Raw genomic sequence first — 25740 nt, 5'->3', positions numbered from 1 at the left:
TTTGATCGCCAGAAAGGCTAACAACCTATCACTATTATTATTATTCTGCTGTTTTTCTTTCAGCTACGAAAATTTTGGGGGGGCCGCGAAAACCGAACGCTTTCAACTTGACGCCGTTGCCTGCGTATGACGTCACCACGCACGCACGCGCGCGGTGACGTCACGGGTCACGTCGGTGTGACGTCACCGCGCACGCACGCACGCACGCGGTGACGTCACGGGGCATGTCGGTGTGACGTCAGCGCGCGCCCTCGCTTGCCCTTGCAACCAGAACGACGCTCGCTGCCCGCGTTGTGCCCAGAATTGTTGTGCTGTTATTGTTGTTGTGCTGTTGTTGTTGCTGCTGTTTGACAATGGACGGGGGCTCGGGCAACAAGAACTTCGGCCTCTTCGGCGGAGGCGTCTCGGGCCCGCCGGGAGATTACCCGGCTCCCGATGCCGGCATCCAGCTGCCTCGTGAGTTGAGAAGGGAGGCCTAGGCCCAACCACGCCGACACCACCACCATCATCACGCTGACACCACCACCACGCCTGCACCACCACCACGCCGACACCACCACCATCATCACGCTGACACCACCACCACGCCTGCACCACCACCACGCCGACACCACCACCATCATCACGCTGACACCACCACGCCTGCACCACCACCACGCCGCCACCACCACTACCACCACCACGCCGACACCACCACCACCACGCCGACACCACCACCACCATGCTGACACCACCACCACCATGCCTGCACCACCACCACACCACCACCACCACGCCGATACCACCACCACGCCGACACCACCACCACGCTGACACCACCACCATCATCACGCTGACACCACCACCACGCCTGCACCACTACCACGCCGACACCACCACCACGCCAACACCACCACCACACCACCACCACGCTGACACCACCACCACCACACCGACACCACCACCACGTCTGGTTGTTTTTCACAATGGGCTCCTTGGTGGTGTCAGTGAGTAAGGTTGTAGTTTAGTAGGAGGGCTGTGGCGATGTCGTGGTTGTGGTGGTGGTAGTGGTTGGTGGTAGTGTCGCGGTTAGCGCGCTGCGCTACGAAGCCGGCGACCCGGGTTCGATTCCCGCTCACGGCCAACACCGGTGACGATTATGTGAACCGTTCCAAGGCCTCCCCTAGGTCGACTCCGCCTCAAATGAGTATCCGGTGCGGTGTGTAAACATCGCCACTGGGGAGACAAAGGCGACCGGGCCTGGCGTTGGCCACCCACCCCCTCGTGTGCCGTGCCGGCCTTAATAGGTGCTCGCGAACAGAACTTGCCCCTAAATGATGTTTAAGCTATACGGGGGATCTTTGTCTTTTTATAAATTCTCCCGACACGTGACTTACTGTACATTGACATGCGTCCGTACAGTTACTAAACATTCAGTGAAGGCGGTATACATTGTGTACAATTGTACACGTGTGTATTGGTGTGTATGTATATATACACGTGTGTGTGTGTGTACTGCGCACACATAGATGAACCAGACACGTGTGTGTTACATGTATTGTACATTGACACGTGCGTCAGCGTCTGTGAAGTTTTGTGTAACACGAATGCCGAGTCGGTTGCAGACACCCACTGTGTGTGTGTGTAGGTTCACCATACACGTGTGTGTGTGGGTACATTCACCATACACTGTGTGTGTGGGTAGGTAGATGAATCATACACTGTGTGTGTGTGGGTAGGTAGATTCACTAAACACTGTGTGTGGTTTGAGTTTCTTTGCTAGGGTGAGATGGAGCGGTGGGCGCAGTGGTTAGCGCAAAGTTCCATTTCCCGGCCACTGCTGTCGTCAGCGGCGAGTTCGGGCCGAGTCGACCTAGAGGGAGGCCCCAATGACCGCATTCCAACATCACTCGACGCTGATGTTGACAGTGGGGCCCGTAGTGTGAACTTGGGTTGCCCGGTGTAACGCAAGCCACGTGATGACGCTACAACATCATTCAGACAGTCACGGCGCACGCCTGTCAATCAATGTCGTGTCTTAATTTCGATTTAATGCTTTCGTGACTGCAGGGATTCATATTCTTGGTTCTTTCGGTAAAGTCACGTAGAAGGGAAATAATAAAATAATAAAAATAAAACATCTTTTTAAACGTCGTGAGATTTATTTTATTATTTCCCTTCTACGTGACTTTACCGAGAGAACCAAGAAACGGACGCCTTGTCAATTAACGGTGCTACAATTTGGATACATTTTGCCTCGAATATCTTAAGAAAGATGTAACAATAAAAGCCTTTGCCGTGGGGGGGGGGGGGGTCTGCATTTTGACCACGAGAGGGCGATACACAATCAGTGAAACGAGAGGTTCAAGCGACAGCGATTTCAAAGTTGCGGCAACGTCAAAATGTCACCAAATTCGTACAACATTTACGTCCTCAGATAACCCGTGCGAGATTCCTGGCCACGGCCAACTCCAGCGTGCGTGCGAGTGGTTATCTCGAAACCCAAGTCGTGCCCGACCAGCGCGGTAAAGTATAGTCGAAACGACCCAAATGTTCCTACGACGCCACGTGCAGCAGCCATGGTGGGTGGCCTTCGTCCAGCAAACAAAATGTCTGTAGGTGTTCTTCACGTGACCTCTAAAGGGGGGTGGGGAGTAGGCAAGTTCACACTGGGCCCATCTCGTTGGGATGAAAGCTTGCTAATGCCGTGTTGTTCTTTCTGCTCTTTCTCTCCTGTACCTGCAGTGTCTGGAATGAGCCCCCTCTCGCCCTACCTGAACGTGGACCCGCGTTACCTCATGCAGGTGAGGGCGTTGTGCGTCACTTATCGGTCGAGTGATCATCTTTTTTTTGTATAGATTTATACTAAAAGTTTTGATCTGTATTGTATTATGATTGTTATTGGGATCAAACATCTAAATGGAATTTTTTGCACTTTTTGTACGCAGCATGGAAGTGGTGGTGCTTTTTCTGCATGGTCTTATTGTTTACGTGCGTGATGTTTAGATTTGTGTTCAATGAATTTCAGGTGTATCTTGTAATTTTATTGTTTGTTGCGTTTGCACCCATATCAAGAGCCGAATGGCTCACAGGGTAAATCCTAATAAATGAAACAGAAAAAAACTGAAAACTGATCTGGCCCAAGCCGACTTTGAGAAATTCATCATTTCACATTTCGCACCTCTGATTAGCACGGTTTGCTACGTACGGTGCGAGAGAAGTTGCACATACGTACTTACATAGCGTTGATTTGCATCTGTGCAGTGTTTTACGAATGTCTCACGTGACCACAGTTGTTTTTCCGCTGGTTTCTATTTGCTTCATCGCTGCACTTTTTTTTTTTGCTTTCATTTTGGTGACCCTTGCAAATGAGACTCTCTCTCATCTGGTTAAACAAAAATCAACCTGAACACTTGATGGCTTCGTATCTCCCATTGTATGGTCTCTTTTTGCAATTGTATTGCAGAGTCCAGCTGATCCGGCATCACTTTGGGAGACAGACCCGTTTAGTGCAAGTGCACGCGCGCGTGATTCTTGGTGAGAGCGGTTTTAACCGCGGTAGCCCGTTGTCCGTTGATGCCCGTCCGCTGATCGTGCAATCTTGCGCAGGACCAGGATGAATTCATCCTTCCCACGGGCGCCAACAAGCAGCGTGGCCGCTTTGAGCTCGCCTTCTTCACCATCGGCAGCGCCTGCCTCACCGGTACCGCTGCACCGATCGTCGTGAATAAAACCGCCATGGCACAGTAGCATGCAATGCTGCGCTATGTGGTCTGGATTCGTCATGGGTGGAAAAAACCCGATTTTTCCAGCGGCAGGCATCGTTTTTTTTTTTAGAACCAATTAAACTGGATTTCTCCCAATCTCAGATGATCGGGTTTAATATAAAAAGACAATTAAATCCGATTGTAAAAAACCCGACTGTGCCACCCTTGGGATTCGTAGCATCTTAATATATGCATGTCTGTCTGTATGTTGAACTTCTTTCGCACCGTACGTAGCCAACCGTGCTAATCGGGGGTGCGAAGGGAAAGACAACAAACTAAATACAAAAAGCAGTTCTAAAGAAATGAGTTTTCAATCTAGGTGATTTAAAAGTGCATAGCTCCAGTGGCTTCTTAAATATCGTAAGGAAGATCGTTCCAGACGGCCGCAGAAGCGCATCCGACAGCGATGCGGCGACCGTCTTTGTTCGACGGTCAGCCAAAAGCCGCCGCGAAGATGAGCGGAGTTCGCGCGATGTTTTATGCTCCTTGACGAGATCAACAAGATATCGTGGTTCATTTGTGGCAAAGTATGTGCAGCTGCGAGATAGCACTCCGATGTGTTGCAGTGTTGTTCTGTGTGTTGTTCATCACGACGTCCAAAGATTTGCTCCCAAGTGCTGGGATCGGTTTCACACGATTGAATTTAAGTTCCCATTGGGGTGCTGACGTTCCCCGCGAGCGCATTCAAAAATTTTCCCGCACGGTATCCATGCCGCAGCCAGGTGGCGCAGTCCCCACCCGCTGCTGCATTGTGTGGAAGATGATGAGCTCTATATTCTTGGTTCTTTCGGTAAAGTCACGTAGAAGGGAAATAATAAAATAATATAAATATAAAAAAATAAAAATTATCACGACGTTTCGACTGCAACACAAGCAATCATCATCAGGTGTGAAATCCACAGCAAGAAAATTTGAAAAAAAGTGGTGTTTTTTTTTTACGTAAATTTTTTTTCAAATTTTCTTGCTGTGGATTTCACACCTGATGATGATTGCTTGTGTTGCAGTCGAAACATCGTGAGAATTTTTATTGTTTTATATTTTCATTATTTTATTATTTCCCTTCTACGTGACTTTACCGAAAGAACCAAGAATATGAATCCCTGCAGTCACGAAAGCTTTAAATCAAGATGATGAGCTCTCTTTACGCGTCTAGACCATCAGGTGGCGTGCTGCCCCCATTTTTACGTCAAGCCTCGGGCACGGTTGGTATGGTTATGTAACTCTGTAATTTAAATTCCAGTGAAGCCCTCTTGTCAAGAAACCTGTAACCCTGATTTCACCAGAGTGCGCCTGGGGCATGCAGAACAGGACTTGAAGCCGTGGCAATGTGTTTCAATAAGCATACGGTTTCTTGAGTTCTGTGTGTGTGTTTTGCACATATGAACTTGTGCAGGCGCCTCGTTTGGAGCTCTGAATGGTCTGAGGCTTGGCTTTAAAGAAACGCACGGCATGAAATGGGCAAAGCCAAGAAATGTCCAGTAAGTATTATATTATAACAGCGGTCTTCGTGATGCACGTATCCTGACTCACGCTAAATTTAATGACTTGCGTGTTTTTGCACTTGTAAAAACAAAAGTCATCGTTTTGCTCACAATTCTCAGTTCCTTCTGAGGTTCACACAACACACAAACTGAAAACATCTTGGCTTATGACCCACATCAATTCCATTGGCTCATGGCGCTAGCCAATCACACTTAGGATTGTAAAATGTACCCCAACAACAAGCGCGATGTTTTGATTGGCTCGCTGAAAGGAACTGTGGGTGTTCGAACCTGCCTGACATGGCAACGTGCTTTCGCAAGTTTTTAAAGTTGGCTTTCAACATTTGCTGATGTTGCATCCCCCCCCCCTTGTCCGTGTGCATGCCAAGTGCATTTGCGGCTCTACACAGACACTTTATGAGCCTCTTTTTGCGCTGTCAATGACAACTGAAAATATAACTCTTTGGTATGGATTCCTGCAGTCACGAAAGCTTCAAATCATAACTGAAAATGATGGCTATTTTATGTTTTATTTACATTTGGGATACAGTATTTGTTTAATATTTCAATTAGCATTGTATTTAATGTTCAGTAACGTATTTAATGTCAAGCCACTGCTGGATAAAGGCCTACCACCCAGCTATGTCGATTATGTTTTTTTTTATTGACCTTACTTCACCATGCTGTTAAGTGCAGGTTGCTGATAGTATGCCTCGATAATGATGTTAGCTGTGGCTGGGGATCGAACTCAGATCGATAGGGATGAGAGCTTGTGCGCTAACTGCTGAGCCACAGCTCTCACAAGATTAGCATTATTTATACGCATGATTACATATAGGGGAGTAGTGATGGATCTGTTTGCTTACTAAGCTATGAGCTGATGATCTACAACTACAGCCAACATCAGTGGCAAATTGTATCTGAACCGGTCCTGGGCCACCCCCAACAAGACCGTATAGATGAGCGTGGTGAAGTATGGTGGGAAAAAAACCTCCCATAACAATCGCATCCAGTAGTGGCTTGAAAAATGGTCCTGAGTTATCATTTATGACATTGTTATGCATTTAACTGACATTCAAGTGTTGTGTTTATCATCCAAACAATTTTAAGCGACTATCAAAAACACACACATTGTATCGTGTCTTTTGCTTGCACAGATGTTTATTATTATTATTGTTTAAAATGTGTATGCATGACTTGGATTGTGATATTTGCTGCCTGTACGCATTTCACCAGAAACAGCTTACGTTATCTATAGTGATCTCGCGTAGTTCTGCATTTTCTTTTCTAAGTCACGATGTCAATTTTCAGGATCCTCAACATGGTCACGCGCCAGGGTGCTGTTTGGGCCAACACGCTGGGCTCCGTGGGTAAGTTTGGCATTTAGACAAATCTTCTTACATGTATGTGTGTGTATGTTGAACTTCTTTCGCACTGTACGTAGCCAACTGTGCTCATCGCAGGTGCGGGGGGGAGGGGGGAAGGACAACAAACTTAACACAATCCAGATGATTTTAAAGTGCCATCGCTCCAGTGGCTTCCTAATATCGGAAGGAAGAGCGTTCCAGATGGCCACAGAAGCTCATTTGAAAGCGCCGCACGATGCGCTACAACTGCACAGGTTTTGTCGCTTCTGCTGCGTGGCTCTACGATGATGTATCTGGCGCGACGTCCGACGTTTCGCTCAAAATGCAGGGAGCTTCTTCACGAACTGAGTTATCGGTTTCCCGTGCCATGTCGGTCAAGCGAATGTCAGTTGCTGAAGAAGCTCCTGGGGCCGCGGAGCGAAACGTCGGACGTCGTGCCGAACAGCCCGAAAACGGGTCCACCATGGGAACCTCATTTGCCAGTAAAAATATGATTATTGGTTTTTTACCCTTCTATCTGGCAACAAAACTGACACCTTTTTACAAGGAGTCATGTTTGCATAGACCGCAATACCTGCAGCCATAATACAAACAAAAGACATAAGGACAGTGCACATTATAATACAAACAAAAGACATAAGGACAGTGCACATTATCAGAGTTATGTCTTTTGTTTGTATTATGACTGCAGGTATTGCGGTCTATGCAAACATGACTCCTTGTAAAAAGGTGTCAGTTTTGTTGCCAGATAGAAGGGTAAAAAACCAATTATCAACGGGTCCACCGTTTCGCTCCTTGTTATATAATTTATAATAAAAGATGAGGGTTGTTAAAGTAGCACATTTATAACTCTCAGGGCTTCATTCCGCAAGGGCCATCCGTCAGCTGTCGCGTGACAATGCCACTGGCGGTAGAGACTTGCCACCTGCATTTGAGTTTCTAAAAAAAGATGAATGCAGCGCTTTTTTACTATTTCAAGACGGCAATTTCTGCTGAAGTAAGAATTCCGCAGTCTATGTCTGCATCAAACGTACGTGCAATGACGCACACAGCTATGACTGATGTGAATGTATACAAGCTTTGACATTTAAAATGTTTTATTGCGACCATGTTGGTGTATCAGACTTGTATACAGCCCCACAAAATAGGGTTCCTATCCCTTCAAAGTTGCACTTTGCTTCCACGAAACTGGGTTGTGCAACAGCTTTGTCTGGCAAAAATGGCACTCGAGTTTTTTTTTTTTAAACTTGTCATTCAAATCTCAAGCAATTGGTAAACTTGGAAAAAATGTCAACCGTATATTTCCCAGTGATGTATGAAACATACATTGCCGTGCTGTGGTCAGGTGGCTCAGCAGGAGAGATTGAGCAATTTCAAATCATGGTTGGGTTTTAACTCAGCCCATCATCCCTTTGGGGTGCGATACAAATAGTACCACTTTGTGTCTTTTAGGGAGGCTCATCCGAGCCATGCGTATTGATTCGATTATTGATTCACCCCATGTACAGGGGGAATTTCCACAGTGGCTCATGGCTACAAGTGGGAGATGAGCATCGTCCGCACTGCTCATTCTGATCTGGAAATCACTTTTGACGTTTCGGTAACAATTCCTTCCTGTCCCCCGCAGCCCTGATGTACAGTGCTTTTGGGGTGGCGATCGAGTACGGGAGAGGAGCGGAGGATGACCTCAACACGATGGTGGCTGGATCGCTCACGGGCATGCTTTACAAGTCCACCAGTAAGTCCATATTTGCACCAACAACAACAAAAACATTGTAATGATTTTTTTTTTTTTATGGCGTCGTTCGTGAAAATTGCATCTCACAATCGCCGAGAAACCACAGACCAAGCTGGAAAACCTGCCAGGCAGTAAACCGGTGCCAACAACTACTCTGCAGTTCTGTATATATGAAGATGTTTTCAGACACTTGGTGGATGTCTGTATATGTTTGAGGAAACCGGTTCCTCCACGCATGCAAGGGGGAAACACTCTATCCCATACAGAAGGGACATGTGATAGTAGTGCACACTTTGCCGCATTGCATTCTGCTGGCGAGCCAGGGCATGGCACCTCCTCGATGCCCACGGGAAGGGAGTTTTGAAACATTTGTCATTTGTGCGGTGGTCCAACAACCCCCTCGCCTCCGCAGTGCTAGATTACAGGCCACGTGCACAGCCACCACCGCCAAAGCTGCATCAGTGCAGGGCTTGGGTCATCTGTTCGCAGAGGAAAAAAAAATGTTTTTCTGGCGTGTTACAAATTCCTCTTGCACTATATTGGTCATGCAGCGAGACAAAGAACATGTGTGCGGAATCCCCGCGGCCGGCACAGCGCCAGGTGAGAGCGCCATTGAATGAATCGACACTGGTCCCGGAGTCGCGTTGGCAGGCTTTGTTGACCAATCGCGACACGCCGTCTTTCTGTCGTTGGTTCAGCCCCCCCCCTCCCTCCCGTCAACCGTCATTACGAGGGATGTGTTCTCGACTTTCGGATGAATACGAAAACTCTGGTTTGAATTCCAAATTTCTGACGTTTCTTTGGGAAAGAGAAGATCGTTTGGGATTGATGCGAAATTGTGACGCCCGCTGGAGGCGATGTGACTTGGATGATGTCACGGCTGTGATTTTCCCGTCATATCTGGCGTCGCTTGGGATCGGGTTGACGTCACTGTTGTCAGCACTTCAAATTTTAACATAGGTCCATACTTTTCCTTAAACATCTCAATTGTTTCAATCCAAAACCAGAATTGAAATCGGATTTTTTTAAAGTCCAACCCCTCGTTTATACATGTTAGCTTTCGCAGTTGGGCTGAATGGGGAAAAAAAATAGTTTATCCTTCAGGCGGTGAGTGATTGGTGTGAGACCATGGTTGTTTTTCCAGGGGCTGCAATGATTCACAGCAAGGCCCTCAGCTAAGCTCATTGTTCTGACTTGAACAATTTGCCTTGAGCCACCTAACCACGTGAACTGTTTTAAAATCCGGCACACTTTCAGTTAATGGTGAGAAAATACCCAAGTCCTGTGTTTTAAATTTTTAAACACAGGCCCTCTGCATTAGTTCACCGATTTCAACCTCTGCCCCAGCACTTACTGACGTGCTGGTGGTATTGTCGGTAAACCTTTGCCCCGCTCTTGAAACTGCTTATTTGGCAAAAACATAAAATCCCCAGCAGCTGATGGAGCAGACTGGCCTTTACAACACAGAGTTTTCGCAGACATGCTTTTAGGGCTTAATGCTTATTGCCATTTTTAATACCAAGGTCGAAACTTTTTTGTTTGTTTCCCACCATGTACATCCCTTTGTCAATCCACTGCTGGATGAGGATCCCTCCCCATGCGGTATAGGTTGTTGTGGCGGAGTTGTTTTTATCGTTCGTTGCCCTGGTCAGTGCGAGTTTGTGCAGGCAGGGAGGAGACACGGGAGCGCAGTGGATTTTGCTCCACTGGTTTCTGTTTCTCGCATCACGCCCCCCCTCCCCTGCCCCCCACGAGCCTCTCACATCCCCTGGTGATCACTCATCCAAGCATTAGCCACGCTCAGAGTTGTATGTTGAACTTCTTTCGCACCGTACGTAGCCAACCATGCTAATCGGAGGTGCGGGGTTAGGACAAAGAAATAAAACACAAAAAGAAGTTCTAAAGAAATTATCTTTCAATCTAGATTTAAAAGTGCATAGCTCCAGTGGTTTCCTAATATCGGAAGAGCGTTCCAGACGGCCGTAGAAGTGCATCTGAAAGCACGCAATGCAGTGACCGTCTTCGAGGGTTAGCCAAAAGCCGCTGCGAGGATGACCGGAGTTTGCGTGATGGTTTATGCTCCTTGACGCCATCAGCAAGGTATTGTGGTTCATTTGTGGCAAGTACTTTGTGTGTAATGAGTGCGAGTTTATAATGTATTCGTTTGGCAACCTGAAGCCAATACAGCTCGGTAAGCACTGGACGGACACGGTCCGGTCTTGCAAAGTTGCTTCACCGCATCGCGCACTTTCAGATGCCCTTCTGTAGCCTTCTGGAACGTTCTTCTTTCCACTGTTCGGAAGCCACAGGCACTATGCACTTTCAAATCTCGATTGAAATCTAATTTCTTTAACTGTTTTTTTAGTTTGTTGTCCTTTCCCTGCGCGTCCAGTTGGCAATGTTGGCTACGTACGGTGAAAACGAAGTGCCACATATATGCATAAGCTTGCGAGGTCCAGGCAATTTGGTCAGGGCTCTATTTTCTTTTATGGCATCTGAAAATGCTCACCTTGCAATAAAAAATCCCACTTCAAACCACTTTTTACCAAAACATTGTGAAGGGCGGGTGGTATTGTTTTATTGTGGCCGAGTTATTCATTTGCAGGGATGCTCCTAGGAGCTACAAGTCCGCCAGTAAAAACCTTATCTTCGGTTGGATGCGGTCATCGTGCCACTTGCAATATCAATTTGAAATGATTCGCAAAATCTTTACAGGGGGTCTAGAGTCACGTCCTCAACCAGTTTATCAACTCCAGTCCTCGTGACCCACTCCCACTGCGCAGCTTTCTGTGATTAACAATCATCAGGGAGGTGCATTGGCTGAATTTGTATCTAAACAGAAGGATCGGAAAGTTGAAATGTGGGTTGTGGCATTGGATGGAGAGATTGGTTAAATTCTAGACCAGGTTCAGGACGACCCAGACAAAATGTAAATTTGTACATTTGGCACATCAGATGTGAAAGATTGAAGGATTTTGGTAGACTTAAAAAAAACAGAAAACTACAACTGTTGCTTAGCGACTCAAACGTTACCTGTATAATGAAATCAAAGCTCACGGTGGGGGACAGGATGGGACTTACAAAAAGGTGGAGCGTGTGTGCGTGAGCGGCATATGCAAGTTGAGTAACAGACCTAATCCACTACTCCTGCTGGAACTCGGCCTGGTCCCCCCCCCCACTCGCACCACTTTCAAGGTCTTTTGAAAACTTTTGAACCCAGTGCCTTTGTGGACACTGGCGATCGCTTCCCTTCTGTCCTTCCCTTGCCCCGGTCCCTCCCGCACCGCAATTCTGCACTGCGAGACGTTTGTTACGGGTGCTCTACAATCGTAAAGTTGTTTTTGTGTGTGTTTATTCATCATCATCATTGTCTTGCAGGTGGGCTCAGAGGTGTTGCGAAAGGTGGAGTGGCTGGGTTAACCCTGTCCGGTCTCTATGCCCTCTACAACAACTGGGACCGGATAAAGAGCTCCATGCGGAGACAATCCATCTGACTCCGACACGCACATCTTGTGTACATACGCAAAAGCATCAAGGCATCAATGCTGTCGATTATTTAACAATGTTTGTCTTGTGCTGGAAGATGTTTATTTTTATTTTCTCCCCTTGGCATTCGGACAAGTTTCGATTTTGTATAACCCCACACTCATCTGTTTGCAAATTATTAGTGATGGTCAACTTAACTTCTAATCACAATTACATTCTCCCCCCCCCCTCCAATATTTTGAATGTTTGTAGAGTTAATTGGCCACAACAAAATGTCTCCATGTAAATGAAGTGTCATTGTAAAATAAAACAGAGGTACACGACAAAGGGTGCTTTCACGTGAATTTATTACGATAAAATCTGCATTTTATGGAAATGTTACATTGCATTAATTGCACTGAGTAAAGTATAATGCTTACCCTTAGCTCCTCAGGTATTAAGCGTATAAGCAAATATTTCAGGAGATTAAAGGTGTCATTTTAAAATAGGCTAGTGGTGCAGTAATATCATTAAAGTTATACTAAAGTATCATTTAATGGGCTCGGTCGTTCAAAAACGATTTTAGCAAGATGTTCATCACAATGAAATTTCCAAAATATCCCACGTCACAAACCATCATGAAAATGACCGGTTTTTAATTTGCAATAATGTATATTAGAAATTGCAACTGTAAAATCAATTCAAAGCAAGAACTTTCTGTTAGAAAGATTCCTGCAGAATTCGGGCATTGTAAAAGCCGTTTCATAATTAGGTTTCATAGTGTTTTAGCCCACGAGCAATAAGTGCATGAATGAATGCAGTCTCATTCGGCTTGAGGCGTTGACGGATGCACCACCTTGAAAATTAAATCGGGAACCTCTATAAAAAAAGGTTAACAATGCCCATTAGGAGTTAAGCACCATCAACATGTATGATGGCCTACAATTTTCATGTTTAGTTTCTAAACGATTAAGGTTTTCATAAGAGGCCATTGGCAAGAAAGTGCTGTTCTTGGTAGAAATTCACATCTGCGAACAAACAAAATGCTTGGGTCAAGACAACACGCACACGTCCAACTTTTCACACCAGTGTCTACAAAGAGTTTAACATAATAATCAAAAACAATCATTGCATCTGTTCGATAAAACATGATCATTTTATACACATGCAAACGCTCGGACCGTTTCAGGAATGAGATTTCATGTCGTAAGGCTCCAATTAAAATAGAAGATGACGATAAAATACAAACCTGAGAGTAGAGAAGCCATTTTTTGTACGGAGGTTCATCCACGGTGTTCATCTTTGAGAAGACGTTACAAAACGTGTGCATTTCTTTCTCTTCCTAAAACACAGCAAGATAAATTCAGCGTTAGAACAACGCAAGATCATGTACATATGCTTCTATCATGCGGTACTTTCTTTGGAGAAACATTCTTATCATTCACGCGGAAACATAGCTCTCCGTTGCGGGTTTTTGGCTTAATTGCGTGTCGTTTTGGCACAACGTCCGAAGTTTCGCTCCGCGTGCTGGGAAGTCACAGCTTGCGACGCTCGGAGAGAAACGTCGGGCGTGCCGAACAACCCGCGATAAGAAAAACAGAACGGCGCACGTACGCGGTAGCAGAAACAAGCAGCGACCAGGCCCTTACGTAGGAGCGCTTCTTTAGAAGCCACTTGTCCGTGTCCTGGCGAAGGTGATCAATCGCTGGGGAGCTACCAACGCCGCCGCCGCTGCTGCTGCTGTAAGAGCTGCACTCTCGCGCGAGGATCCATTTGGCGTGGTCGCACGGCCCACCGTGCGGCAGCTCCACACACTTGAACCCTGGCGGCGCCACCGCCGCCACATCCCTGGCTGCACACTGCGTGGCCAGCAGCCAGTTTGTGATGGAGGCGGTCATGGCCTTCTCCATCCCCCGGCTGAGTTGCGGCTTGAGAGAGGAGTGCACTTCCTGGGCGAGGCGCGGCTGGCGTGGGTGAAGCCACTGCTCTTTCAGGTCATCCTTCCCTCCCTCCTTGAGCACAGCGGGACCTGGAGGCTGCTCGCTCTGCGACTTCTTCTCCGAGACATTCAACTCAGCCATGGACTTCTCCACCCCGTGGCGCTCATCTCTGGCTTTTTCGCCGTGCGGTGCGACGACGACGACGAGACTTCCGTTTTTGTCGCGGCCCTCCTGTCCCAGCAGCCACTTGTTCTGGGCCTCACGCTTGCAGCTTCCCTCGCACACGCACTCCGCGAAGCTGGCGCAGGGCTCGTTGGCCTTGCACGCCTTGCGCACGCTCAGCTCCGGGGCGGGGCGGGTACAGGCGAGCCACTCTTGCTGCTGCTTCTGCTGCTGCTGCTGCCCTCCGAACTTCTCCCCGTGGAAACCTTCCGCGGGTTGGATGCGAGGGGCCGCCTGCTGCAGCAGCCAGCTCTGATAGGGCAGGCGCTCATCCTCCGCGGCCTTGTCGGCCATGCACCAGAGGCTCGCCAGGTTTTCGATCTCCACGGGTTTGGGTGCGATGGGCATACCGGCGCAGCAACCGGAACAGGGGTCTGGCTGAGGCTTCCGCAGCCAATCCTCGAAGGCATAAGTGGCCGTGAATGGCTTCAACACGGCCTCCCAGCTCTTGCGAGTGGCCTCGTCGATGGGGGTGTGGTGGATGCCGGCGGACTTGTGTTGGGAAGGCTTCAGCAGCCACGTGTTGATATCCGACCCCTTGCAGAAGGCCGAAAGCTCCACCATCTCGTCATTTTCGCCTTCGTTGTCAGTGATTGTATCGTCTTCAGACAGGGCGTCCAATATTTCAAAGGTCGATGAGGTGGACATGGTGCGTGTGTGGTTTGCGTGAATGTTTGGGGCCTGGTCTTGTATCTTCAGCATGTAGTTTTTCACCTCTTTTTCAGCAGGGGTCGATCTGTATGTTGTACTCTGCACAGAAAAAGTTACATTTGTTAACTAAAACGATGATCCGTAATAATAAAATCACATATCAGAGCAGGGGTGAGGATCCTACAGTCTGTAACTTCGTTTCATCGAGCCCCCGCCCACATGAGGACTAACACGTCGAAACAAAGCAGAAAACAACATCAATCGGTCAATGCAAGCATCTTAGCTCTTATCCACAAAACAGGTTTCCCTCGCTTTATATACGATGTATGTGAAACTTCTAAATCTCACCGCACGTAGCCAACCGTGATAAATCGGAGATGAGTTTCAAAGAAAAAGGACACAAAGCGAAACCGCACGACACAGCTGCCTGCCGAGTAGTACACACAGTGGAGCGCGCACAATGCTGTCCCACATCCAACCGCATAGCCGCAGGAGTGCGTTTAAACCGCATCGTGTTGCAAAAATCGCTCAAACCGAAACTGCATAAAAGCGAGGGCGATCTGTAAAATCGGGAACTAGAAGGGAATATTTTCCGCCTGCCAATAGTCTAATTTAGCATGCTCAGTCACCTGTTAAGGGTGTGCCATAATTTTATGAGGACAAAACTATGGTGCATGATGATGATAAATACATGGAAACATTTGAGAAAGTTGTGTTTACAGTATTGTGTGTTAAGATGAACGCAGAACACCAAGCCGTTTTACCCAAAATTTCAATGAAGCGTCATCCATTTACAAAAGTTAATAACATTGCAAAAAAAAGGTCCATGTAGATGCGCAATTACTTGCCAAAAACGTATTTGAAAGTCCTAGTCACCCTTCAGTAAGGAAGCGGTCCCCCCCCTACCCCTGTGATAACAGCGATTCCGTGTGTCACAGCACATCCCACGTGACCCTGAAGTTACAAACCCGTGTGACATTGTTCCACGTCTAACATTGTACAATTTTATCAACGGCACCTTGGCTTTGGCACGTGTGCGTAATTACTCACCTTGTTGGTTTCTTCCATAGTGGCACTTCCTTTGAACAGCCAGTCATTCATGTCCTTGCTTGGGGAGTGGAATGTAGTCGTGGGGGGCAGCGCAGCCGCGCTGGAGGTGGCTTTCAGAAGCCAATCGTTGGGAGTCTCATTGCGGAGTGAAGACTTCTGTGAACGCATCAAAAGTGTCGTAGCAGCGCGTGTGCATTAGTGCGTTTTATCGCCGCAACGTGGCGTTGACGTTCCCTGTGAACATGCAACATTTCTCCTGCACAGTATCCACGCTGCAGCCTGTGCTCCCCCTTTACTTCCATGCCACCCCCCCAATCCTCAACTGTTGGCATAGACTGGGCCCCCGTCTAAATTGTAGAGCAACAAACAACAATTACAAATTATTTTACCTGCAGTGCAGAAGGCTCCTTGAAATGTGCAACAGAAGAAAGCTGCTCCAGTATGGGACAGGCACTGTAGCGGCTGGTGGGGTACTCTCCCTGTTGAATCAAAGAGAAAACGTTAAGGTGCAGCCCTGCAATTCCTTGCTCACACCCCACTGAAGGAGATTTTAGCCTTCTTTTCCACAATGGCCAGATGTCTCGAATGAGGTGAGAGTCCCCAAACTTTACCCCACTGCAGCTGCCGATCCAATGTGGTATACCCATGTGTACTGTTGGACCAAAAACTGCAATTACAATTTTGCAACCTGGATTTAGAATGACCTCTGAACCAGGCGTTTTATTTTCTGACCTATAATACCCCTCTCTCCAGCAAAGTAAAGTTTGTTTAATTTACATTGGGTAATGTATGCTCATACCTTAATAATGGCCAGCGATGTGCTTGAATAATAATGTTTTGAAACAATGTATGTACTTGCTATTAACACATGGATCAGATGACATAGGACTGACAACTGACATTTAAAACATGTTCCAAAACTGCAAAGAAGAATGCAGAGGTGCATATTTGGAGTTGCAATGCGACAGAAAGAGCCACACCACATGGAGCAGATCACATATGCAGGTTAAAGACATTATATATTTGGCACTTAAGAAAAGCGCCCTTGGACTCGTTGCTATGAAGGATACGGGCCACTGGCTGAGAACAACGATGCAGTGGCAGTCAAAGGAGAAAACGTGCCCGAGGCAACGTCCACGACAGGAATTGCAGCAATAGAATTGTCTCAAGTGCAGCAGGTAAACGCATTGCCCTGTGAGATGGCGATGGATGTCAGCGACTTGGTGGAAGCCTTCATTCAGCAGTGGATAGTCCAGGATTATTTTGATTGACTAAGAAACTCAAGACATCAGGATGGGTCTCATTCCCCCCCCCCCCCCCCCCCCCGAGTAACCTCGCGCACCAAAATGACAAAATCAACAGCAAATAAAAATCACGGCCGGTTTTGATTATTCACACCTGTGTGACGATGTTCCCAAACGTCGTGATAGCCTTTCTCAAGGCCGCAGCATCGGCTACAAAACCTATGGCATCTGTCTCCTCGGCATTCAGGTTGAGGCTGCTACACCTGCACACACGTGAACATGCAGTGGTTACATGAACCTTACAAGAGGATAAACCCATATCAATAGGCTAAAGCTGAAGAGAGCAACAGGGTGCGTACGGTATGCATGGTCTTCTTACCTCTGCAGGCACTCGGTGATCTGGACGTTCAGATGGGGGTCTGGGTGCTGCAAAGCCTCCTGTTGCTTGAGCAGACACTGCAGCCATCCCAGCACCTGGTAAGAAAAGGTTAAAGGCACAGCCCTGCAATTGCTTGCTCATACCACAGCTGTGGAAGGGTCCTCCCACTAAGAGGGGGCATAGAGAGCGCCCCTTTGGCCGACTCTTTCACACGAGCCAGAGGTCTTGGAGGATGTGGAGTAACCCCACATGTTACTTCGCATTACATTATCTACTGCTGGATGAAGATATACTTCACCACAGGGGTTGGTGGCCCAGAACCAGTTTAGACACCACTCCTCACTGATGTTAGCCAAGATTGGGAATCAAACTCAGGTAATCTCTGGTTTTTAGGTTTAGGGTGCTAATCACTACACGTATCCCAGCACATCAACAGAATATCATAATTCAGACAAAGTTTTTTTTTTTCTTTCTGTAGAAGTGGTATTTGCATGCGCATGTGCGGTTTGGTTAGTAAACGGTGCCAAAGTGGTTCATCTACTCTCCTACAGCCCGCTGTGCTCTGGTCCACATTCAATGCCACGTGGCACCTGTGAAAATATTCATTTCAAAAGTGTGTGGAATACCTATGTTGACACAGCCCGAAACAAGGAAAAAAAGGTAGCGGTCAGAATATCTGCTATGTAGGAACAAAAGAAGCTGAACATGGGGCCGGTCCGACGTCAGAATAGTTATGCAAAAGCGGCACCACACGAGACTGCTCTAAACGTTGTACGTTCAACTTCACTGCACAAAAGTATATAGGGTCACCGTGCAGTGCTAATGCTCCATTCTGTAAACAATCGTGTTTGCTGCACATGTACACAAGTGTCCAAAACTTTACAAGGCAAGAAGGCATTCACTACAGTAACTCGAATTTCAAGACTACTGTAAAGATGCTTAATTGCACAACGATGGATGCGTCTTGACAATGATAAGAACAGCAATCTCTGGCCAGCACAACCATTGGCAAAGAACCGCTATTGCTTAACATTTACTGTGGCAACATATGTCCGTGGCATAATGCCACTAAACGCCAACGAATTTGGAATGCAAGGCACACTTTTTTTGTGGGCAGTTTTATGTCCAGAAAGCGGTGTTTAATAACATGCTAGAGTTTAAAATGATCATTTACAGCTGAAAGAAAATAACGCCGATATTATTCTGTGACATTTGATTACTTTTGGGTAGTAACATTTATAGGACATGCGCAAATGTGGGGATCTGGGGAAAAGGGTCACTCAACCAACCAGTTTTGCTCATCCAATTAAAAGCTTACTTGCGATTACTTAAAAACATGTGAGCAAGAGTCTAATATTGGCTCTATTATACAGCTTTGAAAGCCGATTTTGTAAACTCCCATAGCCAGTGTTGTAATAAATACCACTACAAGTCACGTGAAAAATAATAATTGAAATACTGCCAAAATTTCAATTTGGGTTATACGTAACCACCCGCTAACAATTTAAATAGGGTTACATTTTGACATCCACGTGTTTTTACCATACCAGTTGGCAAAGCAGCTTGAATTTTACCCTCCGATACAAAGCAGGGGGGGGGAATTTAACTCTCAGGACACAGCCTTGATTAGCACCGTTGGTTACGTACGGTGAAAAATAAGTTCTACATACATACAAATAGACCCCTCTGGATGAGGTCTCTGGTATGATTGGTTATAAGCTGTTGTATGACCTTATACAAACGCATCTTTTTGCACAAAGGGATCAAAATATATTTTGTGAGCAAATATACATTATTGCTTGAACAGGTCTTCCACAGCTGTTCACTGGAACAATGTCGAGTATTTCAGTGCTGCATCTTCGGGTTAAAAAAGGAAGTAAAGAGACCGGTGCCACCACATGAATGAGGATGACGCGATGGATCTCAGCGATCACAAAACTGGACAGGGTCGGCAATGAAGAGATGAGGAAGGAAGCAAGAGTGGTTACCCATTCTCAGGCATATCGGAAGGTGATTTATGTGGAAGCACCAGGGCAGACCGAGAGTCAGTCCTAGAAATAGGTGGTTTGCAATGGTGAAGCAGATTGTCAAGGAATGAAAAGGGGACATGGAGATGGCCCATGACAGGAATGGGTAGATACAAAAAATTACTTGGAGGGTAGACCCCACATGACTGGGAAGAATTCCAGGAAGTTGGCAGCCCGTGCTTCACTTCCCCCATTTGCCATGTGCAGCATCGGCTTGCTCTGGTACCTGGTTGAGCTGATGCAGCTGATTGTCCAGCACCTCCTCCTTCACCTGTTGAACCACCTCGGTCTGCTCCAGCAGCCACACCTCTCGGCTGCGCAGTGACTCCAGCTGCCGGCTCAGGCAGTTGTGGATCTGAGCCCTCACCTGACACACAACCAGAACCACACAAATACACCCTTTTACTCATACATTTCAACATTTTACACGCAAGTTGTAACAACTCCCGTTGCCACGATTTCAATTCATATGGCATGGCATGTCATGTTATAGAATGGTTTTAATTTCGACATTTTATTCAAATTAAGCTAGGTGGCACTGAATTCTGGTTTGCAGTTATGACTCATTATTGAGAATAGGTTTTCCCCTTTTTTCTGGCAACTCATTATTGACTCGTTAACCGTGGTCACGTAATATACAGGAGCTTTGTTAATCCACTGCTGGAGCAAGGCCCTCCCCATGGCAAATCAGCCATGGGGGGTTGTAAGACCATACTTTGCCATGCTGGTCAATGGGAGTAAGTGCCTAGGACTGGACCAGATATCACTCACCACTAAGATATTTGTTATGGCCAACAATCAAACTCAAGTAACAGTGTTATTAGCACAATTTACAAACCACCATTCTACTCCCAAAGGGTATATAGGAAGACCTCAAATAGTTTGTCTACACCTGACGAAAACGTAGTTCTTGTGTGCATTATGGGTTTACAGTAAAGAATATAAGATCCCATGAGAGTTCAGATGGCCTCTTCGACATTGAAATAAGCTATCAGAATTTATTAATGTAACGATAGATGACCGTTATAACCAAGTGAGAGCCCATGGACACCGCAATGTTATTTTAAGGGACATTTTGTTTCAAATAAATATCCAAATTAACTGCGTGGGAAAGTCCAATGTGATAATTTCAAAAATAAATGTCAGCCGTGGCGATTTCCCTGTGCACTATCGGGAAACACCACCCTCCTCCACACATGGAGAAACAGCTAAACTCTTCCACATTCTCTGGTGTCAAGAACCAAGTCAGACCAGCGATAAGCTTATCTTTTCATCACGTACATAAGGCCGAGTTCCCACAGCCGAGACTCGTTCGACACATTCCCACCTGAACAGCGACACTTTCGGGTAAATATAAAGGACAGATTTCACCCCACACGACGAATCTGGCCACGCAAGTTCAATTCCCGAATACAGCTAACGTCAGTGACAAGTAATATCTGAACCGGGTCTCAGTCGCTCGTTTCGCCAACCCTCAACAAACGAGCGTGAAGTCCGCTTTAACAACCCCCATGGCCAATACAGCTTGGGAAGGGTTAGATGCAGCAGTGGATTGACAAACTGCAACAAAGTATTAGCACTATTATTACATTATGTTCGGTAGTACACCTTGAGTGCTCGTGAACACTTGACAAGGTTGCGAAATTATTATCAAGCGTGTTGCACTCACGTGCTGTACGTTTCCCCGAAGTTGCTGCTGTGTCGTTGACACGTCACCGATGGCTGCTTGAATCTGACTCTGGGCTTTCAGACATCTCTCCTTGAGAGAGGCGACAGGATTGGAACTCATTCTTGCTGTTACCTGCAAAAGTGAAAGCATCGGAAAAGTTCAGAGGATAATGCTTAACTCGGCGAATCTCATTTTGCACTCACGGGACCAGTAATGATTGACTTATCTTATGTTTATGGCTTAGTGTCCTATATATTGACTATAAAGTGTTGTCTGGTTTATGTTCTGAAGTTAAGCAATTATTCACATTCAGGATAGGCAGGTCAAAAAAAGCCATCATATATTTGCTGTGTGTTTTAAATAAAAAGTTGTGGGTGAGTCTTTAATCCGGTACGTGTGTGTGACCAGATCGGTCTAACTTTATTGACACCGGGCACAGGTTTGGGGTTCAGTTTTACTTTGCAAAGTGTCCGATGATACAGAGACTACGGTAGTATGCTAAAGACTACAGCGTATGCATATATTTAATAACCCCACATGTACAACTTCACGATACATGCCCGGCTGAATCGAACGGCCCTTTTCAAATAAATCGGCACAGTCCTAATATATTACACATTCACCGTGGGGACTTTGTACTGTGTCCAGATAACGTATAACGTGCTGGTGTTTAGTTTGTTGGCCACTGATGCAAAAAGAAAAAACTAAATGTTCTACTTGTCAATCGAAACGGAAAAATAAATGGGACACTGTTGGAAGTGATGTGCAGAAAGCACGGAAACACAAGGCCATTAGTAAGACGATATTCTTGCTCTACATTTTGAAGGACAACTATTATCCGCGGACGTTATTCCGCCAATCCGGCAGAGGAACAAACAGAATCATTCAGAACACATGGAGGTTTAAACCACTTTGTTCAAACTTAAAGTGCGGGCATGTGCAGCAACATCACAAGACTGAATAATGCATTACAGGAGTGGTTAGCCAAGGAATGAAACTCGTCAACAATGACTAAATTTCGATTTAAAGCTTTCGTGACTGCAGGGATTCATCTTCTTGGTTCTTTCGGTAAAGTCACGTAGAAGGGAAATAATAAAATGTTAAAAATAAAACATAATAAAATACAATTCTCACGTTTCGGCCACAACTCAAGCAGCCGTCCTCAGGTGCAGCACAGGTCTGTCGGAAAGACAGCGTCCGAATGAACACCACCAAGCTTGGCAGCGTATATTTAAGTTGGGTTAGAGGAGGAGGGCGCCTTGACAAAGGAATTTAGCATATTTATGGAAAATGCAGATATGTAATTAGTCACTACTTGTGGAAAGTGTAGGTGGTAGGGGAGAGTCTCAAAGTCATATTATGCCCGTGTATTATGTAGGATTAGCTAATGACTAAATTGAGTCCTGGCATTGACACAGACGACGATGATGTCAGGATCCCACAGGCGAATTGTTACATCGCACGATGTACGTACGATCGTGCGTACATGGCAGCGGATACGTGGGGCCTTCATCCAGCAGTGGACTGACCATGGCTGACGGATGTGCACGCTGAACTTCTTTCGCACCGTACGTGGCCCAACCGTACTCATCGGGAGGTGCGTATACATCATCATCAATCATCATCACGGTGATGATGATTGATGATGATGTATACTCATCCATGTGAAACACATTACAAAGACAAAGATCTCCCGTGTAGCCTTAACATACTGTAGGGGTAAGTGCTGTTAGCGAGCACCTATGAAGGCCGGCATGGCACACGAGGGGGTGGTAGGCCAACACCACGCCCGGCCGCCTTTGTCTCCCCAGTGGCGATGTTTACACATCACACCAGGTACTCATTTGAGGCTGAGTCGACCTAGGGTAGGCCCAGGGCCGGTTCAGATAATCGTCACCGGTGTTGGCCGTGAACGGGAATCGAACCCGGGTCGCCAGGTTTGTAGCGCAGCGCGCTAATCACTACACTACGGCTCCCCACATCACAAACACTACCACACACACTACACCACAACCACACACACGCAAAACACCACAACCACACTACCACACACACACTACCACACAACACCACATACACACACACACTACCACACAACACCACAACCACACACTCTACCACACAACACCACAACCACACACTCTACCACACAATACCACACACACAACCACCTTCACTCATCCCAAGGGGGGCGATAAAGCCGGCGAGCGGCCATTGTGTGGCGCGCGCTCACCACGTAGACGCGGGGTGCTCTGGAGAGGCGGTGGGCAGCCGTGCAACGTTCATAGCTCAACAACAAACATCATCATTATCTGTTTTCGTATCGTTCAATCAATCATTTATCCACACGTGCAAGTGCAACAGTAATCACCCACAGCGTTTTAATTTTAAAAAAGGTCACGCGAAAAAAACGGATTTTGTTAAAAGGAAATGTTCACAAATGTATGTTGAGGCCTATTTTTGGGGTGGGTTTAAAAGCCACTGTTGTGGTATTGAGAGATAAAGTCTCTGATGTTACTAGGCACATGGGTAAGATCAACATCTTAAGGAGATATTTCTGCAACGTCAATGCTGAAATATATGCAAATTAAATTAACAGCAGGGTTTGAAACAGATAATTATAAATAGTAAAAAAAAAAGCCACGGGTGAATTTGGTTACGCAACAACCGAATTATATACTTATTTCTAACCTATCATCCACTGTCACACCTCGAGCCATTTCGCTAAATACTCGTATTTCTCAAATACCACAATGGAAAGTTACATGGCAGAAAACAATCCCAGTATTTTTAGAACACCTACAAATATAAACACACTGTAACACAACACCCTATAAATTACCAACTATCACTCACAAACACATAACCTTATACTCCAACATAACTCAAAACGATATCAATTTACTCAATAACCCAGCATCGCAGTAACATCGTGTACCACGGCTAAAATTGTCATCACGTAACGTCGATTGCCGGCGTCGTCCGTCGCAACTCCCCCTTGTCAACGACACCACCCAAAGGGGCCCCCTCGTCAGAAAGGGGGCCCCCCTCGTCAGAAAGAGGGGCCCCTTGTCAGAAAGGGGGCCCCTTGTCAGAAAGGGGGGCCCCCTCGTCAGAAAGGGGGGCTCCCCCCACTCGGGTCACCCCATAACGCAAAACGCCGCCTCAGGCCGATGGCGCTCGGCCCGTCAAGGCTGGTCGCCACTCACCGATCAAAGCCACGCGGACACCGACGGCGGGCAAAGTCGAGGAGGCGGTCCTCCTCCTTCACAGGGGTCGACCGAGCTCGGTGGGGACGAGGAAGCGGCTCCCCGGCGCCGCCTTTTAGGCGAAGAGGCGACGTCGACGTCGCGGTCGAAGGGAGACGCCCCTCGCGCGTGTCTCCGCCCCCCTCTAACCCCCCCACCACCGCCCCCCTCTAACCCCCCCCCCCTATAACCCCTCCCCCCTATAACCCCCCCCCTACCCCCCCAACCCCCCCCCCACCACCGCCCCCCAGTCGCGTTTTCCCCCTCCCCCATCCCCAGAACGTGCCCTTGAGAGCCGGCGGGGCTTGCGTGGTGACGTAAAACGGGGACTTGCGTGATAGACGTACACCGGGGGTTACGTGGTGACGTACACCGGGGGTTACGTGGTGACGTAACGGGGACTTGCGTGGTAGACGTACACCGGGGGTTACGTGGTGACGTACACGGGGAGGGGGGGTTGCGTGATGATGTACGCGGACACTTGCGTGATGACGTACGCGGACGCTTGCGTGGTGACGTTAACGGGGACTTGCGTGGTAGACGTAGACCGGGGGTTACGTGGTGACGTACTCGAGGACTTGCGTGGTGACGGACACCCGGGGCTACGTGGTGACGTAAACGGGGACTTGGGTGGTGACGGACACCGGGGGGGGGGGGGTTACGTGGTGACGTACGCGGGGCTGACGTGGGGGCATGCGTAATGACGTCACATCGTGTGTCGCGACCACTATGCCCCACCCACGCCTCTACAATTCTTTGGGCTCTCCCACACGTGGTTCACTTTTGCCGTACGCTCCGGATTATACGACGCACCTGATCTCCCCCCCCCCGCCGGTATTTAAATAGCAAACTTGAGTTGCGTATTTTATATACGTGTATGAGACCAGACATGTGTAATTGCATTATCCAGCTGACTCTTGCGAATGCGACCATCATTTTCTCTAAAGTTATCACTTGGCTAAACTCAATAAACTTGAACCTGAAAACCGATAACACGTTTGTAGCGCGTCTTACCGGAGGGATTCGTGATCCGTGAGAAGGAACGAATCACGGCGATCAACAGCAGAGGAAGACGACGAAATATCCATTGGAGTGGCATGGCCTTAAGTAATACAGTACCATAGTATTTCGATTTTGTGTTCAGTACGTCGCATATCCGACAGCCCCATTATCCGCCTTGACCAATTTAACCGCCAACACTCAAGTGCAGTATTTAGGCAATTTCTTAAAGTAATTTGCGAAGCTCTGCAGCTGCTTGACCACGCCACCGCTTTGTGACGTCATGGTTGCCCGGGGTCACCCATCGCTTGCTCTTTCGGCTAGACTTGTGATCTTTGTCTTTGTAAATGCTTCGCCCTTTGCGAACGGGACTTGCAATCCAGACGTCGTCGGCGTGAGCTCCCGCCTCCGGCAGTGCATCAGAGAAATCCGATGAGCCATGAAGCTCCTTTTCCACAGATGTCCAGTGAAAACTATGGGACACGTGTCGCTTCAAGTTCAAGTTCATTTGTTA

At 47.2% G+C, this 25740-nt stretch overlaps 2 protein-coding genes across 2 annotated transcripts; one reads left to right on the top strand and one right to left on the bottom strand.

Moving 5' to 3' along the window:
• Positions 1 to 207: 207 nt before the first annotated feature.
• Positions 208 to 12145, top strand: TIMM23 (translocase of inner mitochondrial membrane 23). The gene is made up of 7 exons (XM_078859573.1): positions 208 to 456; positions 2725 to 2783; positions 3589 to 3682; positions 5140 to 5224; positions 6539 to 6597; positions 8222 to 8332; positions 11711 to 12145. The coding sequence occupies exons 1-7, from the start codon at positions 354 to 356 to the stop codon at positions 11824 to 11826; spliced, it is 627 nt and encodes a 208-aa protein (XP_078715699.1). The 5' UTR covers positions 208 to 353; the 3' UTR covers positions 11827 to 12145.
• Positions 12146 to 12153: 8 nt separating this feature from the next.
• Positions 12154 to 24373, bottom strand: NCOA4 (nuclear receptor coactivator 4). The gene is made up of 10 exons (XM_078859572.1): positions 24189 to 24373; positions 20980 to 21111; positions 19537 to 19677; positions 17284 to 17378; positions 17059 to 17167; positions 16050 to 16139; positions 15661 to 15816; positions 13447 to 14709; positions 13047 to 13139; positions 12154 to 12825 (listed from the first exon to the last, which is right to left on the bottom strand). Exons 2-10 carry the CDS (start codon positions 21097 to 21099, stop codon positions 12820 to 12822), a joined length of 2073 nt encoding a protein of 690 aa, XP_078715698.1. The 5' UTR covers positions 21100 to 21111; positions 24189 to 24373; the 3' UTR covers positions 12154 to 12819.
• Between the last annotated feature and the right edge of the window lie 1367 nt (positions 24374 to 25740).

This window comes from Lampetra fluviatilis, chromosome 9 (genome assembly GCF_964198595.1).
Source record: "Lampetra fluviatilis chromosome 9, kcLamFluv1.1, whole genome shotgun sequence".
Lineage (NCBI taxonomy): Eukaryota > Metazoa > Chordata > Hyperoartia > Petromyzontiformes > Petromyzontidae > Lampetra > Lampetra fluviatilis.
Note: the sequence above shows the minus strand (reverse complement) of the source record. Positions and strands in the feature narration are given on the sequence as shown.

Coding starts and splice junctions, on each gene's coding strand:
- TIMM23 (XM_078859573.1), top strand. CDS start 354: ATGGACGGGGGCTCGGGCAACAAGAACTTCGGCCTCTTCGGCGGAGGC. Junction 3,683..5,139: donor CGGCAGCGCCTGCCTCACCG/GTACCGCTGCAC, acceptor GAACTTGTGCAG/GCGCCTCGTTTGGAGCTCTG. Junction 8,333..11,710: donor CATGCTTTACAAGTCCACCA/GTAAGTCCATAT, acceptor ATTGTCTTGCAG/GTGGGCTCAGAGGTGTTGCG.
- NCOA4 (XM_078859572.1), bottom strand. CDS start 21,099: ATGAGTTCCAATCCTGTCGCCTCTCTCAAGGAGAGATGTCTGAAAGCC. Junction 17,168..17,283: donor ATCACCGAGTGCCTGCAGAG/GTAAGAAGACCA, acceptor ACGTGTGTGCAG/GTGTAGCAGCCTCAACCTGA. Junction 16,140..17,058: donor TTGGGAACATCGTCACACAG/GTGTGAATAATC, acceptor TTGATTCAACAG/GGAGAGTACCCCACCAGCCG.